Consider the following 18,906-nt stretch of genomic DNA (forward strand, 5'->3'; position numbering starts at 1 on the left):
GCATAAGTTGATGATGTCACTGCTGTGCTTAGAAATCCCTCAAGTATTCCCAATAGCAAGTAGAAGAGACTCTAACAGCAAAGTCCCGCAGGGTCTGTCTCTCTGTCTCTGCCAAGTGCTCCAACACCACTTTGCACCCTGCCCACCTTGCTGCAGACACACTGGCCTTCCCTTTGTCCCTAGAATCTGTGCTGGTCCCTCTGTGGGAGCCCAGCCCTGTGCCAGTCACCCCCTCTTCATCCTCCAGGTCTCAGCCTAGCAGTACTCTGGCAGAGAGGGCCTGCTGCGCCCCTGCAGGTAGCATCCACTCGGGTCAGGTGGCAAAGGGACTGGATGTCCATCCCCAAATGTCTGAGTTTGAGAGGATCTCAATTTTCTGCCCCAAGTAAGAAAAAAAGAGTCTCAGAGAGGGTGAGTGACCCACCCAAGGTCTCTTAACAAATCAGCTGTAGAGCTACAGCTCCTGGTCTAGTGCGCGTTTGTGTGTGTGTGATTTGTGTTTGCTTCCTTTTGTTTTATTTTATCCACTGCACCAGAACATGTTGACTGAATCTGGATGGTGTGTCCGGACTTCTGCTAACAAACAGAGCCCCAGAACGTGGGGCCAAACAACAGCCGTAAAATCTGTTAAAGGACAACAGCCTGGCCTGATTCCACCTGAAGAAAGTCTGGGGGACGGCTCCGTGTGGAGAGGCTCAGGCAGAGGGCGGCCGGAGGAGGATCGCGGGGCCCCCCAGGAGGCGAGCCTACCTTTCTTCAGGGACACCTCCACCAGGATCCTGTAGTTGGGCTTGGGGCTGCTGCAGGGCGCTTCGGGGCTTTCCAGGACCAAGGAGCTGCAGTCTTTGGTGATGCAGGTGCTGGAGCTCAGGGAGCGGCACAGCGGGGGGGACAGGTGGCTGCTCAGGGAGTGGGGGGCCGTCAGGCGGGTTCTCACCGTGAGGGTGAGGAGCCCCTTTTTGGCTTGCTGAAAGGAAAGAGAGAGGGCCAGGGCTTCCAGCAGCAGCTTGGGGCAAGGAGAACACGGGCCTTTGTGAACAACAGCAGTAGAATACTTCTCAAGGGAATGCATCTGTGTGTGTGTGTGTGAGATACAGAAATTACATACACACATACATGACATATATTTGTATGTCTAGACATGGCTATGACATCTTATACACAAAATATATACAGATATATGCCAAAAAGGAAGAGTCTTGAGCTAACTAGATGGAGACTCAAAAAATATCTTTTAGTGACTGTCTTCAAAACTTAAAACAGATTGTAACACAGATACACAGAACGTTTTTTTTTTTAATATTTTTTTGATGCGGACCATTTTTAAAGTCTTTATTGAATTTGTTACAATATTGCTTCTGTTTTATGTTTTGGGTTTTTGGCCACCAGGCATGTGGGATCCTAGCTCCCCGACCAGGGATCGAACCCACACCCCCGGCACTGGCAGGTGAAGTTTTAACTACTGGACCGCCAGGAACATCCCAGAATGTTTTAAGATAGTTCTATAAACCTCAAATAGTTGACACAGCTCTGACAACGTAGTTCCAATTATACTGTTATTTTCTGAGTAAGGTCTTTTTTGAACACTGTGCCAAGATCAGCGTACGTGGGGCACCCCATGTAAAGGAGCCCACATTTGGAATTTGTAGGTTTGAAAGAAGAAGGGTGATGCTGGGAGCGTGTTTCCTTTGCCTGAAGGCCCCAGAGTTTGGTCATATATTGATAACAAATGGTCACCTTGAACTTCTGCAAAGCATCCTGATGTGTGAGTCCAGCCATCGATTCCCCATTGAGTTCCAGAATTTCATCACCTGTTGGGAGAGGAAGACATCATAGCTGAGAATAGTTTTGCCCAATCAGGGGGCGTTATCCCTCTAGTGCCCCGACCCCTGTCCGGCTTTGCGTGCAATGCACAAAGCACCACAAAGAACATTTTCTCATTCAGGGCTCTCTCCCTCCAGGAGGCAGGCAAGGCAGCAGTGCTGGGCCTTTTCTGGCACCTCTTACCTTCCAGGATGAGATCCAGCATCCTTAGCCAGGCACACAAGGCCTGGCCTGATGGGCTCCCTGCCCACCTCTGGGCTTCACATCTTTCCCTCCTGCCTCCCGGCCCCTGGACCATTTTCTGATGCCACACACCTGCCTTTCCCACAGTGGTCTGTGCACTTCCATGCTTGTTTCTGTGCCATCTTCTTAACTAAAATGCATGTCTCCTACCTACTTTACCCACTGCTTCTTCATCTCTCGGTCTCTGCTGACTTCGTACTCTCGTGGCATCCAGAACCTACCACCCTCACAGCCCTTGTCACCCCAGTGGTCATCGATGATCTGTGAGCGTCTCTCCCTGGGGATGGGGCTTTGTTACATCAGATGCTGTTTTATCCCCAGGGCCAGTTCTGGGTGAGGCCTCCACAGCGTTCAGTACATGTGAGTTGGATGTGATGTTTCCAGAATGCAGCGTAGGTCCCATTTTGCAGAAGAGGGACGTGAGCTCTGAGAAGTCCGAAGTTCATATGGGAAAAAGAGTTAGGACTCAGATCTTTTTCCTCCAAGTCCTATCTCCACAACACTAAATGCCTAAGAGAATAATTTTTTCTGTATACAGAGATCCATTTTTTGGTGATAGAAAACCATTTTCTCCCATTCGTTCAATCTACTCAATACACAAAGAGCGCTGTCTCTGTGTTCAACACTATGCTGGGAAATTCAGATGCAAACATGATTTTTTACATGGATTTCTGGCCCGAGTGCTGTTGGATGAATCTGCTGTCGCTTCATTATGGCCTTATTGTAGAGAACCCATCTTTTTTCTCTGGTTGTTTTAAATATATTTTTTCTTTGTCTTTGATAGTCTAAAGTTTCACTAGGATGTATCAGAGTGCTTCCTTCTACTGAAGTTCCAGGCCTTAAGATAATTCTGGAAAATTCTTAACCATGATCTCACCAGCAATTGCTCCCCCTCTTTTACTCTGTTCTTTGTTCTAGAATTCCCATTAGATTATTTTGGACCTTCTCAACCTAGTCTCCATCTTTTTCTCCTCTATTGCTCTGTGTGACCTACTGGATAACTTTCAGATCACAAATTCTCCTTACACCTGCATTTATTTGTTCTTTAACCCATCCACCGAGGTTTTTTATTTTTATTTCAATGACTTTGCTTTTTTAATTTCTAAAAGTTATATTTTCATATCCATACAATTTTTCATTGTGTTCTGTCCTTTCTTGATTCCTTCTTTTATCTTTTAAAGACCTTATATATTGAGAAATGATCACCACAATAAGTTTAGTTATAATATTAGTCACCACACCTAGTTACAAGTGTTTTTTTCTTTGTGATGAGAACTTTTAAGATCTACTCTCTTAACAGACTTGTGGTTGCCAAAGCCGTGAGCTGGGGGGGTTAGGGGGTGGTGGGAGAGAAAGATTGGGAGCTTGGGATTAGCAGATGCAAACTAGTATATGTAGGATGAATAAACAACAAGGTCCTACTGTGTAGCACAGGGAACTATATTCAATATCCTGTGATAAACCAGAATGGAAAAGAATATGAAAAAGAATATACACATGTATAACTGAGTCACTTAGCTGTACAGCAGAAATTAACACAACATTGTAAATCAACTATACTTCAATAAAATTTTTTAAAAGTTCTACTCTTTTAGCAATTTTCAAACATACAATACAGTATTATTAACTAGGGTCCCCATGATCTATTTATGGTGTAACTGGAAGTTTATTCCTTTTGACCACCTCCACCCAATTTGTCCATCCTTGTTTCCCACCTCCAGCAACCTGTTGTCTGTATCCATGAGTTTAGGGTTTTTGTTTTTTGTTTTTAGATTCCATATATAAGTGAGATCATGCAGTATCTGTCTTTCTCTGTCTGACTCATTTCACTCAGCATAATGCTTTCAAGGTCCATCCATGTCGTCCCAAATGGCAGGATTTCATTCTTTTTTTTATGACTGAACAATTGTAATCTTTATTTTCAACTCATTTTTAATGGAAGCTTGTTTTCCTGTGGAATTCCCATACCCTTCAAGTTACTACTTTTATTTTTTTCCCTTTATTTCCAACAGGCACCCAGGGGTCTCAGGACTGGTTCAGGACAAGTTGTAACGTTAGCTCCTCGGCGTGGGAGTGCTGAGCTGCAAAGGCTGATGCCTGAGGCTGCACACATGCTTGGCTCTTCATTTTCTTGAGGGAGAAGTTTCCCCACCCAAGAGCCAAGGACAAAGTTATGTTTCCTCCTTGCTTCCCTGGGCTTGCTGGCCTTTCATGAGGGCAGCTCTTTAGTATGAAGGCTTTCTACAGGTTCTCAGAGGTTCCTGGGGCCCAAGGCCTGCCTCTGCATGGACATCGCATCCCAGCCCCTGGGCTGTAAGCCCCAAAAGCAGCTCCCTGTGCTATCACATCATCAACTTCTGGGAATGCCACACGTATATTGAAAGTGGTTTCTTTGTTTCTTAGAAGCTGGGTATTTTCATTTCTTTCTTTAGAGTTTGGATGTGCTATTTTAGCCAACCGTCTATGACAATAAAGGGGTGGGAAGCATATTCGAATCAGCTTAATCTGCTACGTTGCTAAAACTAGAGGAGAAGAATGAAAGGCTCCATCCTTGTCCTTAAAAGACTCCAAGCTGAGGCGTGAAAACTGACAAGTTAAAAAATAGTCAAAATATAACTAAGTACGTGCTGAAGGAAGAATCTACAAAGAACACACTTCAGAAACATCCATTCTTCATTACACAAGAGGCTGAACTTGTCTTTAAATGATGAGAAGGTCCATCCCAAGGGGGCCACGTAGTGCAACTCTGGGCCCTCCAGAGAGTCCTCATGCTTATTTGGCCATACCTGGTGGAAGGTGATTAGCCCCAGTTTTGCCCTATAAACCTAACACAATTATTTTTTTTTTTTGCAAAAGGAATACAAATAAAACATTCTTAGCCTTGATCTGGACACCAAACTTTTGTTGCAACTGATTTATCCCCCGTGAATTCTAGGGCGTATTCTAAAACTTCATTTTTGAAACAAGTTTCAAAAGGCAATTTGGTTAATAATTTGAGGCTAGACTCAAGGACTCCAGACTAGCTGAGTGTATTTTTCACCAACTTCTTATGATTGCTACTAACTAAGCAAGACAAACACCCAGAAAGAGAAAGAATGAAGCGTGGGTTGGGCAGGCTTTTCTCTTCTGGCCACTTCAATTCCTCCTCCATCTTGTATTCAAACACAGAAAAGTACAGAAGATTGATAAATGGAATATTTACAAATGGAATAGGATATTTATAAATGGAATATTTCCTGTCATATCAGTAAACAAAGGATGTCACAGTCATCAATGATTGCAGCCCTCCAATGTGAGCTGGTGAGGAAACTCAGGGCTGAAAAGAATACCTGCCATCTAGCAGCCATCAGACTGCAGCCACTCCCTACAGCAACCCCTGAGGAAACTCAGGATGTGAAAACACAGGATACTGGCCCCAGATGGCTGAGATGCATATCAATCAAAGGAATGATTTCAGAGAGCCAGACCCTTGCATCTTCCCATACCTAGACGAGTGCTAAAGTCCTTAACTTGAGATGTCTGGTTTTCTTTAATTATCAATAATCTTTTGATGTTCAGACTCCTTGCCCTTTGTTACAAAACTCCTATATATCCTGGCTCCCCACCTCACCTCTTTGGAGCAGTTTCTCAGAGGTATCTGAAACGCTGTGTCCTGGGCTGCAGTCCTCATTTTGCCCCAAATAAAACTGAAATCGCAAGTCTCACGTTGTGCATTTTTTTAAAGTCAACAATATAATAAAGCCAACAGGGGCACGGGCTCAAGATTCTGACCCCACTTTCCTTCCTTTCTCTCAATGACTCTTCTGCGTGCCTCTTGATTTAGCTACTCCCTTCAAGTCCGGCCTCATCCCTCTTCTCTCTCCTCTCTTCCCTGCCTCCTGCATCCACCCTATAACTTCAGCTAATTTCCAAATGACCCTAAAAATTTACAGTCCCCCCTTACTCCCTTCCTGAGCTGGCACCCAAACTTTCATTCGCCTGCTGGACAGCGCCACCTAGTGGTCACTTGGAGCCCTCACGCCACTCTGCAGTTCAAATCTAAATATTCTCATTTGCCTTCTTTTGGTCCTCTTCCTCCACGTCCTATTCTATGTAATTCATCATCTTTCTCTAGTTTATTAAGATCAGACACCATCATGTGTCTTCTGACCTCATTTGCAACCTCCACAGAAGCCGTTGCTTCCCCCATTAGCATCTTTCTCCTACCAGGGTTACAGCCTCAGGGCAGACCCTTAAGAGCTAGAACCTGGCTCTTATAATAGCCTCTGAACTGGTTTTACTGCTTCTGATGTCTAGCCAGCCCACTTCATCTTACACTCAACTTCCTGAATCATCTAAAAACCCTGGTCCTAGCTGGTCCCTCCCAAATTAGAAAAAGCTTCAAACGCTCCCCACTGCCCATACAATAAAATCCATACATGTAATCCAGTATAATGTTAAAGTTGGCAAACTTTCTCTATAAAGAGCCAGATAGTAAATATCTTAAGCTTCGCGGGCCTCATGTTCTCTGTTGAAACTACTCAACACCGCACAAACGCAGCCACAGACCAGAAGTCAATGAAGGAGCACGGCTGTGTCCCAGTAAAGCTTTCCTATGGAGACCGGAATTTGAATTTCATTTTCATGAAAGAATCCAAACTTCTTGTGACTTTTTTCAGCCTTTTAAGAGACACGAAAAACTGCTCTTCGTTCGCGAGCCTTATAAAAATAAGCAGTGGGCCAGATGTGGCCTGCGGGGTGTAGCTGGTCAACGCTGCCCTAAGTGAGTTAGGTTAGTAAAGGTGGTTAGGCTCGCAGCAGAGTTTACAGAAACTGGCCAGAGAAGAGTAAGAAGGTTGTGAACTCACTTCTCTTTAAAGATCCACGTGTAGCCCAGTGTCAGGCCTACAGGGTCTTCCCTCTGCTCCCTGACTACATGCCCCTGAATTTTGCCTCCTAGTTACAACCTGGAGATCTCCTGGGGCCATACCTACTGCACAATAATGCACGTGTGACTGCGGGTGCGACTGAGGGTGGAGAGAAATCCCTCCCAGGACAAGGGGACAGGGAGGAGCGCTCAGGCGGAGCCTCAACACCCTGGACCCTTTCCTCCCAGGACAGCCAGGGGGTTCCCTCCCTGGAAGAGATGAAAAGGCTGAAGGGAGGGCCGTTGATGGGAGCAGGGTGGGCAGAGGGTAGGGATGGCAGGTGGGTAGACCATGAGCTTCTCAATTGGGGAACCTGTCTGATAATCCTCTGTATTCCTAGAGCCCAGAACACGCTCACGGAGAACATTTATCCAACTCATCAGAAGCGCTGGGCCTGGTTCCCTGTGGTTGTGGGTCGGGGAGGGCAGAGGAAAGGAAAGAAAGGGGCTGTCGATGGGTGCCAGCAATGCGGAGGGGCCTTGACAGGCAAAGACAGCAAGAGGCATGGAAAGGGCAGAGCAGACGCCTCAGTCTTCTGCCCCAGGCCAGTACCAGGACCGAGACTGAGCGTGCAAACACACCCAGCCAACGTGCCAAGCATGATGGAGCCACTGGGGCCACGGTGCCCCGCTGCCCGCACCCCCCCGAGTCCATGCAAGTTGGATTCTGAAGGCTCAAGACACACTTCACCTTCCCAAGAGTTCCAACCTGTAGCCTAGTGATTCTGCTTTTGATTCCGCAAACATCACCCGGTAAAGACCGAGAAATGTACCTTCTTGTAGCCTTCCATCAGCCGCTGCTGCTCCCCCCGCAAAGATAGTTTTAACATAAATTCCAATGGGACCATAAATGCTGTCCTTTCCTCCAACGATGCTGAAGCCCAGGCCCTGGAAAGAAGAGGAGGAGGTCAGATTTCAGAGTATTCCGTGCCATTCACTGCACTGCCATGTCCTGAGTCCCTGCCCCAGCCCTGAACAAAGGACTCAGGGAGAAGAGAGTCTCGGGTCTTGGAAGTCTTGGTCTTAGAGGTCTCGGGACCTAAGAGAGGAATGGGAAAAGTGGTGACTTCAAGGCCAAGCTGGGCTGTGTGGTGCCTGGAGCTTTCTCATGAGTCCGATGTTCCCCACACCGAGGGAGTCTGGACAGAGACTCGTGAGCGCCCTGGCTCTGCCCCCCTGACTAGCAATTCTGGGGAGATCACTTCCTGTCTCTGAGCTTCAGTTTGCCCCCTTGGAAAATGATGCTGATATCATCAAACTCACAGCGTTGTATCTGAATATTAAAGAAGACACCCAGCAACCACAGCTAACACACCAACAACAATAATCATAAGAGTAGCAGCTGACAATGGAAGAAGCATCCCTTCTCCTACCAAAAGCTGTTCACCCCTCTTCTGTTCTGCATCCCATCCCCTCCCCTTCTCAAGGAATTCACTCCAATCCTGCACTATCCCTCCTGCCCCTGCAGGAGGTCAGGAGCTGCCAGGCAGCAGCAGAGAGGAGGCCAGAGGCAAGAGAAGCAAGAGAAAGATGAGAGTGAGGTTGACAGCAGGAAGAGAAAGGAGGGTAGGTCCGGCTTCACCCGCAGACCTGCAGTGAGTCCAGAGAACCGCCTGGGCAGATGCAGAGAGCAGCGAAGGAGGTACACACACAGCCTGCTTTATTGGTTGATGACTGAGAGCTCCCTACTTCCCAAGAAGGCTGAGCTCGGGTCACAGTGAACTGCTCTGGAGACTATGAGCTCCCCGGAGGCCGTGAATGCATCTGTTGTTCTGTGCCTGGCCTCTGGAGGCAGGTGCTCGATAACATATGTTGTAGAGTGAAAGCACGAATGCCAGCTGGAGGCCGGGTCTTTGGGATCCAGCTTGCAAGCGTGCCAGGGAGCGGTCAGCAGCTTGGCTACCGGGAAGACCCCTCCAAGTGATGGCTGCCAGGTTAGAGCATCACTGCTCCTGGGCAATTTCTCCGAGGCCAGGAGCACATACTCGGCTCTGCTTGAAGCTGAGTGTGTGCATCACCCCAGCATGACAGAGGTGGCAGGCCTGGCAGCCACCTTCAAGACCCTAAGGGAGGGACTTCCCTGGTGGCGCAGTGGTTAAGAATCCGCCTGCCAACACAGGGGACGTGAGTTCGATCGCTGGTCTGGGAAGATCCCACATGCTGCAAAGCAACCAAGTCTGTGTGCCACAACTACTGAAGCCCACATGCCTAGGGCCTGTGCTCTGCAACAAGAGAAACCACTGTACTGAGAAGCCCATGCACCACAATGAAGAGAAGCCCCCACTTGCCACAACTAAAGAAAATCCATGCACAGCAACAAAGACCAATGCAGCCAAAAAATAAATTTAAAAAAAAATTTTTTTTAATTTAAATTAAAAAAAAAAAAAAGACCCTAAGGGAACCTGGTGAGCAGGGGCCAGCCAGGAAAGCTGTGTGGACAAAGCGCTGGTGTGGGTTTCTGGTGAAGGTGGTGGGTATTCCAGGACAGGAGACACCAACAGCATCCAGGAGTAGGAAAATGAGAAGTAGCGCAGCTTCTGGGCTCCCTGTATGGGCTCCCAGCTTCTTCCTGGCTGAAATAATTGCTCTAGACCCAAACTTTCACCCGCCCTGGTGAGGCAGGATGGTGTAGTTTTAAGAACAAGATCCAGGGGTCAGAAAGTCTTGGGTCATTGTTTTGGTTCAGCTGTTCACTAACCAAGTGCCCTTGGGCAAGTCCTGTAAGTCCCGGATCCTCGTCTCCTCATCTATTAGCAGGAGATGATAACAGGGTTTTGCGAGAATTACAGGAATGATGCTTACAAAGCCCTTAGTGCAATGCCTGGGTTTTGGTCGCTGGTTATGGTTTGATTTTGACTCTACCTCAAGCTCTGGTGGATTCTTCTAGCTCTGCTTCTTCCCCTCCTCCTCCTAAGCTCAATGCTGGCCTCACTCCCACTTAACCCTGTCAATAACCAAGTCTTCGGTGTGCAGATTGTATTAGGAGGACAGTGGGAGGCCCGCCTTGTTTCTGAACCCATCGCCCCTGCTCTGGACTCCAGGCTTCCAACACCAAATACAATACCGCTCTCCATCAAGGCAAGGTCAATCTGCCCACTGACACATCTGCGCATGAAGTCTATTCACTGACTATACAATCTATGCACACGGAGATAACTGACACCGTTGTTGATCATCTTTGCACGAATGTTGGTGCCCTTTTCCATTCTGCCTTTTGAGCCTTGCAAACAATCTAAAAGTCAACCATGTTAAAAATGCTTCTACCTAAATTTGAAGGGGGACAAGCATTGTGATTTATGAATCAGAAAGAGGGGCTGCTTGGAGAAAATCGGCACTGACGAGAGTGACCCCCTTGTGATTAGAGGAACAATCATCTCAACCTTCCCACTTCCGTCTCCTCGTTCATCTCTGCTGAGCTCCCAGGAGACAGAGGGATGCGGGTGGAGAGGAGGACTCCGGATATGTGGGCCCTCCTCCAGGAGGACCATAGCAGTGAACAGACCCCCCCTCACACCACACACCAAGATCGTATGAGGTGGGTAGAAACCTACCCTTCCATTATTGAAGCAAATTGGTTAGCTGGGCTGGCCTGAGAAGTTTGCAGCAGCTGCCCTGTCGATTTCATAAGTCCTTCAGTGCGCATGTCAACTCCACGCACGGGGTGGCATGTCCTGGAGGCAATGCCGAGGAGCATTTGGGATGTCCCATCACCACCCCTGCTTTTCTACCCCCCTTTCGATATTTCTCAATTGTGGGGCAAAAATCAGTCTGAATATCTGAATTTGGGGGAGACACATGGACTGAATGTGTGTCACCCCCCCATATTAAAACGTTATGGGGGGGCCTTCGGGAGGTAACTAGACCATAAAGATGGCTCCCTCCTGAAGAGGGCAGGGGCAAAGCAGGGGTAGGAGATGAAGAGGTACAAACTACTTTGTGTAAAATAAATAAGTTACAAGGATGTATTGTACAGCACAGGGAATACAGCCAGTATTTTAACATAACTATAAATGGAATATAACCTTCCAAAATTGTGAATCACTATGTTATACAGGTGAAACTTATATATTATTATACATCAACTATACTTCAATAAAAAATAATTAAAATAACATAAAGGCAAAAACAAAAGAATAAAAAATATATTAAAATAAAAATAGAAAAACAAAATATATTTTAAAAAAATTTTAAAGAAAAGAAATGCTAATTTGTTTATATACGTACTTGCTTGGTTTACAAAATATTTTTATTCTAAAGAAAAATGCTGCCTTGGTCAAAAAAAAAAGGTGGAGCCCTCATGAGTGGGATTTGCACCCTTATAAAAGAGGCCCCAGAGAACTCCCTTGCCCCTTACACCATGTGTGGACACAGAGAGGAGGAGTCATCTGTGAAACAGCAAAGGAGTCCTCAACATGCGTGGCATCTGCCGGCACCTTCAACTTGGACTCCCAGCCCTCAGAACCATGAGAAATAAATGTCTGCTGCGGAAGCCACCCGGTCTATGGTATTTTGGTTACAGCAGCCTGAACTGACCATGACGACAATTTGAATTCAATCATCAGATAAAACTAACTTTTGGAAAATACCATGCCAGGGACAGGCTGGGGAACACGCATCCTCCCGTGACCTGCGCCGTGCAGAGCAAGCCTGATGGCCCCTCCCTGTGCCGCACAAGAGCGTCCGAACACACATATGCTGAGCCAGAACCACCAGCCCCTCTCTCCACCCTTCCCATGACACGGCAGCTCTTCGGGACCCATGCCGACCCTGTAGCTTCTGTTGGCCACGGTCCTTGCTCACCTTGGCCTGGCCCTTCATCAGCACGATGTTGGAGATGACGGACGCCTGGAGGCCCCCCAAGGGCTGCACCAGCTGAGCCGTGCTGAGCGACCGCGTCGGCCTCGACAGGCCCTGGAAAGAGGGACCAGGGCGGGGAGAGGATGAGTCAACAGGACAGGACAGCAGCACACGCCTCGCTGGGAGGCGGGAAGGCCCAGCCAAGGATGGGACCCCGATCCCCTCTCTCCTGAGGGCCCACAGCACAGCGGTCAGAGAGTGGTGTGGGCGGACATCTGGTGGAGGGGGCCTGTTTTGGTGACCCTAGGAGCCCGATCTCCCTGTGGACCAGCAGCCAGAGGCTTACTAAGGCTTGTCATGGGAGTGGGTCTCGGGTCACGACACAGACCACACAGCCCCAGGACAACAAGTCCCGTAACTGGAGTACCCAGCAGAGACTGGGAAGCCAGCGGCCAAGGATGCCCTCAACAGAATCCAAGCCACTTTTACCGAGACTCCATTTTGTCTAGGAATGGGGTGATGGGCAAAGCGTCAGGAACCCAAAGATGTGAAAACTCAAAACATAAATTCCAGGCAGAAGCAGACAGGTGATTAACCACTTGCACAGGAGCAGGAAAGTGTGCCAAATAGACACACAGGAAGTGCTCCGGGGAGGGGCAACAGAGCAAGATGGTTAGGTCTCAGACTTGAGAGCCCTGCTGCCTGGGTTCAACTCCTGGCTCTGCCAACTCTCAGCTGGTGACCTTGGGGAACTGACTTAACCCCTCTGTGCCTCGGGTTCTTTATCTGTAAAGCCACCTGTCACTTTGGAAGCTGTCTATTTCTAATGCTGGAACACCAATGCTCCCACTGGCGAGTGAAAAGCGTCACAGCTCAAGGAAGGGAAGGGAAAAGAGAAATGAAATCTTCTAGCATTCGCCATGTACCGTGTGGGGAGAATCAAACATCACTTGACTATGGCGCCTACCGGGGAGACAAGACCCTAACGGAAGTGATGGCACCAAGAAGGCACATTGGGTGAGTCTGTAAGAGAAGCCCAGACACGTTACAATGCACATCAGGAAATAGGTAAGGGTCACATACTTGGCGGTGTGAGGAGCACTTCCGGCGGAAGTAGTGCTGAGAAGGTTTTTGAAGGATAGGGTAGGGTTTGTAGACTAGAGAGGAGGGCGGGGCAGGGCGCTGCAGACGGAGGGCGCTGTGTGCTCACAGGTGGCAGCAGGAGGCGCTGGGGGTGCCCCGTGCCTTGCCTGGAGCTCAGGGACACAACATGCTGGCTGGGGTGACAGGTGAGGGGACTCCATGCTTCACACCTGCTTGGCTCCCAGACTGCAACCTGGTGCCCTATCGTGGGAAGGGCGCAGACTGAGGAGCCACCCAGGGCTCGATTCCAGTTCTGGTCCCTGAGGTTTTCGAGATGGATGAACTCAGACCGCTACTCCCCCTGCCAAGCCTCCGCTTCCTCGCTGAACAATGGGGTTACCGTTACTTTCCTCTTTAAGCTTAGGAATTAGCGGCAATAGGTGTAAAGCAAGTCGCTATATCGCAGGGGCTAAAAGCACGAGTTCTGGAATCCTGAAGCCCCCAGTGTGACTTACTAACAACGTGAACCCCACTTCCCTCGCCCACCTCCTAGGGTCACTGTGCAGACGAGATCAGGGATCCACACACAGCCCCAGTTCAGGGTCCGCACGGGTGCAACGTTCTCCGTACGTCAGCTCCAATAGCATCGAAGCAGCCGCGGTCACAAGTGCCTGGCACCCGCGGGCACTCATAGGCGACCGTTCCTAATGTGGTTCTTTGCCTGGAGGTGCCCACAGCCGTGAAGCCAGCCCCTTCCTCTGTAATTCTGTGGATGCCACACCACTAGGAAGTCCTCTTCAGCCGCCGCTAAGCCCAGACCCCTCCCCTCTCTCCCTCTTCTCCGGGGTCCTCTCCCTTCGTTCTTACCATAGCCTTTCCCGCTGGACAGTCCAGTTGCTGAGAGAGAGACTTCCTGTTGCTGCAGAGGGAATACGGCTGCCTGTCTGTGGAAGCCGCCGATTTCTTGGTCAGTGGAAAATCAATCTCGCCTGTGCCGTAGGGATTAACACCTAACCCAGGAGAGGAAAAAAAGGAAGAAATCATTTGTGCTGTCGGAAAGCAAAGCACAAGGGAGAGCCAGGGGCCCAGAGTGAACGTGAACCACATAGCACCCAGTGCTGGGTACAAGGTGGGGAGAGGGGGCCACGGAAGAGGTGCGCGGCGTTCTCACTACCTCCATTCATGCTGTCTGCACCGCGGGGTGCAGCTGGGACTGTCACTTTCATTTCTCCTCAGCTCACCTCAGTGAGAGTTGACAAGGCATCTCCGTGTGGAGCAGGACGCTGGGCTCTCAGGAAACCACAGTGCTCTGTCAGCTCCAGTCCCTGCTGCCAGGGGGTTTTCATTCCCAACCCAGGAGAGAGAGGACGAAAGCACAAAGGATGCCCCAGACAGGCAGAGCCAGAGGAGAGACCATGCAGGGGCCTGGGGGGGTCTGTCATGACAACATCCAACCTCCCAAGAGTACCTGACTGCCTCTCTCTCTCCCTCTCTCTCTCTCTCTCTCCCTCTCTCTCTCTCTCTCACTCACACACACACACACACACACACACACACACACATTCACACACAGGCACATACACACCCCTAACACAGGCAGGCAAAGAGACAACTCTTGATTCTTTGGGGATCTTAGAAAATGCAAAGCAATTGTCTTCTTTTTCTTTTGAGGGAACCCCAGACTTCCTTCCATCCAACCAGGAACTCTACTCTACCTCTTCCAGCTGGAAAAATCTTCAGAGATTATCTGCTACGGCCCCTCGTTGTCTAGACCAGCGCTTCTTGATTGAAATATAATACAAGTCACATATGTAATTTGAAATGTTCTAGTAGCCACATTAACAAAAAGTCAAAAGAAAACGTGAGGTTAATATTAATAATTTTTTTTGGTGGGGGGAGGTTGCCGTGCTGCACAGTATATGGGATGTCAGTTCCCTGGCCAGGGATCCAACCCACACCCCCTGCAGTGGAAGTGTGGAGTCTTAACCACTGGACCACCAGAGAAGTCCCCAAAGTGTATTTTATTTAGTCCAATATACTTAAACTCTGTCATTTCAACATATAAATAATACATACAGTTATTAATGAGGTATTCTGTATCCTTTTTTCAGTTTTGTACTTAGTCCTTGAATTGGGTGCATCTTTTACACTTCTGAGCATCTCCATTTGGAGCAGCCACATTCCAAGTGCTCAAGATGCAGACAGTGGCCATGGTACTGGACAGCAAGCACCCAGAAAGGGGCGCGGTTTTCCTAGTGTCCCTCCACTCAAGTGAGTGGACAAGGCTTTGGTGGGAAATTCCCCAGAAGAAGGACATGAGATGGGTGGTGGTTCAGAGGGAAGAAGGCAGGTAGGAGCAGAGCTTTTGGTTTGCTTTCGTTCTTAGGATGGGAAAGACTTAAGCTTGTTTATAGGCTGAAGAAAGGAAGCCACTGCCCAGGGCGGGCTGAGAGAATGGGATAGAATGGGAGATGTGAGATCCCTAAGGAAGGAGGAGAAAAGGGACAGAGGCCTGGGGGAGGAAGATGTTTTGGTCCATTGGTGTTCTGAGTGGCTGGAGAAACACTTCCCTGCCAGGACAGCTGCTCCCAGCAGCTGCCTCCAACACAACAAGGTGGTTCTCCCTCACGCATAGGGACCAATTGCCCCCAGAGGGGCCAGGAGACAGAGGAAACCAGCAGGTTCAGAAAACCACACCCTGGAAAGAGGGGATGAAGAATCCTGGAGTGGGGCTAGAAGGAGGTGCTGCAGACGGTCCTAAACCTGCTTGTGCATCAGGTGTATGTTGGGTGTGTATCGTAAGTGGGGCAAATTTCGACGCTCCATCCAGACTTACTGAATCCACATCTGCCCTGAGGGGGTCTGGGCGGGGTCTGTGTGTTCACCAGGCTCCCCAGGTGATGCGTCCAGCCCTTCAGGACCCTGGAGGGAGTTCAGCTCCTTACTTTATTGTGAGGAAACGGACCCCAGCCTCCTGTTCTCTCTGCCCACAGCCGTGCACAGTGACTGCCATCTGAAGAAGCGCAGCCGTGCATGGTTTGGGTTCAGACAGAATACAGACAAGCGAACACGTGGCCAACTTGGATCGGCCCACAGGACAGGAGCACCTAGAGTCACGGGCAAGCTCGGGGCGGGGAGCAGGACAGGCCAGGCCCGCTCCGCTTCTGCCCTCACTGATCTAGGCTAAAAAATGACACCCCCAAAACAAGCAAAAAAAACCCTTGGGCTTTCTGTGGTTCTTGCTCTCACTGTGAGCTCCGATCAGCAAGGACACAGGCCCAGAGTCAGGACAGAGCAGTCTCTCCAAAGCACTAACTGGTCTGAGCCCTCTCCTACTCGTTCTGAGAACTACTGGATGTGCTCCAACAGCAAGGAAATACATCAGAATTATCACCTTTGAGTGGGGGAAGTTGAAACCGGTGAACATGCAGCCCTGAGTGAGTTCACTGAAAATGTGGTTATAAAAATCCAGTGCAAAAGCCAAAATAATTTTTGACAGGGAAATGATATATTTTGATGATTATATAATAGTAACATGAGTTTCTAATTTAAGTTTACATTGAATTATGATATGGAAAAATAAATGGGAACGGGACTAGAGATAAATAACACCGTCTTCCATAAGGGAGACAATTTGGAAAATATAGTCTCAAGTATTATTAATTAGTTAAACCTAATTGATTAAACTTAAAGGCAACTGGAGATGGTGATAAAAATTAAATAAACCTTCCAAATCACTGCAAAAACTAAACACACACACACACACACACACACACACACACACACACACACAGAGCAAGAGGCAGAAAACAAATGACAAGTGACCATAAAAACAAAGTACAAAAAGAATATAAGTAAAAGCAAATATTAATTATAATACTAATCTCAATGGCTTAAGCTTCTCTCTTTAGAAAGATTGCCAGATTTGCTTTCGAGATCGAAGTGCACATGATTTGCAAGAGATAAACAAAATAAACAAAAAAAGTAAAATAAAAGGATGAGTAGGAACTAGCAATGAGTGAGGCTGGAATCAGCCACTTCGAAGAAAACTATCTAGATTCTTGATTCATATCAAATACCAAAAATAAACTGCAGATAGAGTGAGTTTGAAAAAAAAAAAAAGGCAAATCATTTAAAAACTAGAAAAAGACCACTATGTAGAGATAATTTAATCAATGTGGTTCTATACTAACCTTCATGTTATGTAAACTCTATGATTCTCTCCTAAATGTGTAATCAAATATGATAAAAGAAGCATGTATAAGCATGTATCTGTAATTATTTTGTCAATGTTGATAAACTGGAAGCAACTTAAAGGTGTCATAGTATAATAATTAAATGAGTATACATGAGAAAAATACTAGAAGAAAACATAGCCAAGTATTTAATAATTTTCTGGATGTGGAAGAAACTTCTAACATTAGACAGGAAAAACCTGGATTTGATTAAAGATGAGAACATCTTCATGCTAAAAAAATTAAATTAAAAGAAAAATAACCAACTGAGGAAAGCATGTCCAAAAAATACGGCAGCCCAATAGTAATGTAACCAAGAGACTTTTTATAAATTAGTGATAAAATAATGATCATCCCAACAGAAAGATAGGGACACTAAAAAGAAGGGAAATAAACAAATGAAGGAATATTGACTGCACCTGTGTAAAGAGGTGTTCTTTCCACTGATTTTATAGGCACGTGAACCAGTCAGGGTTTGACAGAAGCAAAAGGCACATTTAGCTAGGACTTTGAGAAAGTGAGTGAAGGGGCCGTTTACAAAGAGTAGATGGGCTTGGGACTTCCCTGGTGGTGCAGTGGTTAAGAATCCGCCAGCCAATGCAGGGGACACAAGATGGATCCCTGGTCCAGGAAGATCCCACATGCCGAGGAGCAACTAAGCCCCTGCGCCACAACTACTGAGCCCATGAGCTGCAACTACTGAAGCCCTCATGCCTAGAGCCCGTGCTCTGCGACAAGAGAAGCCACTGCAGTGAGAAGCCTGTGAACTGCGATGAAGAGTAGCCTCTGATGGCCACAACTAGAGAAAGCCCATGCACAGCAACAAAGACCTAATGCAGCCAAAAATAAATAAATAAAATTTAAAAAGAATAAAATAAATCTTTAAAAAAAAAAAAAAGAGTAGATGGGGCTTAAGAAAATAACAAGGCCCATTGAGGTACCTAGGAATTGGCAAGAGCTGGAAGCTGCTGCCATCCCAGACCTGAAGGGACACTGGGAAGGAACAGCGTCACCAGCCTAGGGAGTGTTGGGACCCGGGCATTGCCAGAGCCGCCAAGGCAGAGGGAACAGGGGGAGACACGCCCCAGCGGTGCTCTCTTCCACCCTCCAGTCTCCCGATGATCCTCTTATTGACTGAGCTCAACTAGAAACCGGAGGGCCAGGGTGCCTGGATGACGCCATCGGAAAGAGTCAGCTCCCCAGGGTGCAAGCAGGGCTGGCCTCACGGGCGTGCAACCTGTGAAATCACACAGAGCCCCAAACTCAGAAGGTATTCAGTGGTTTAATGCTCTGCGGTCACCATTTTGAAATTCTTTACAATACTTGAACAGAGGATCCCATATTTTCATTTTACATTGATCCCCACAAATTGTGTAGGTGGTCCTGGGTACAAAACAAGCCCCCCCACCCAAAAGAGCAGACAACAGGTAAGGGGAAGAGGGAAATAGAGAAAAACTTGCATGGCAAATATTTTAAAAATTATCATCCAGTGTGGGCTATGACTGAAGAAATTGGTTATTTGTATACAATATTAGAGTATTAGCTATGCACAGATCAAAATCTAAGGTATATTTACCTTTTGAAACTCCATTTCTAGGATATTATGCTAATGGAAAAAGAGTGATGAAAAAGGGCAACCAGCAGTCCAAAAATAGGAAATGATTAATTTAATTATAGTCTGTCCTACAACAGAATAACATGAGGATTAGAGAGTTTAAGGGACTTGCTCAGAGTCACAGAGATAATTATTTCTGAAAGCAGGATCTAAATCCAAGGTGCCTTAGCTCCCAAATGTGAGCTCTTAACCACGCACCAGTC

The 18,906-nt window shown here is 47.6% G+C and overlaps 1 protein-coding gene across 4 annotated transcripts in view; it reads right to left on the reverse strand.

The window, feature by feature from the left end:
- The window catches only part of IL16 (interleukin 16), a 111,172-nt gene that overhangs the window by 30,064 nt on the left and 62,202 nt on the right, over window positions 1–18,906 (reverse strand). For all 4 annotated transcript variants that reach the window (XM_057720895.1, XM_057720896.1, XM_057720897.1 and 1 more), the window contains 5 exons: window positions 13,721–13,863; window positions 11,774–11,884; window positions 7,747–7,861; window positions 1,738–1,811; window positions 751–967 (listed from right to left, as the gene is read on the reverse strand). In XM_057720895.1, the coding sequence (XP_057576878.1) occupies window positions 751–967; window positions 1,738–1,811; window positions 7,747–7,861; window positions 11,774–11,884; window positions 13,721–13,863 (660 nt within the window). The remainder of the gene's footprint in view (window positions 1–750; window positions 968–1,737; window positions 1,812–7,746; window positions 7,862–11,773; window positions 11,885–13,720; window positions 13,864–18,906) is intronic.

This window comes from Hippopotamus amphibius, chromosome 2 (genome assembly GCF_030028045.1).
Source record: "Hippopotamus amphibius kiboko isolate mHipAmp2 chromosome 2, mHipAmp2.hap2, whole genome shotgun sequence".
Lineage (NCBI taxonomy): Eukaryota > Metazoa > Chordata > Mammalia > Artiodactyla > Hippopotamidae > Hippopotamus > Hippopotamus amphibius.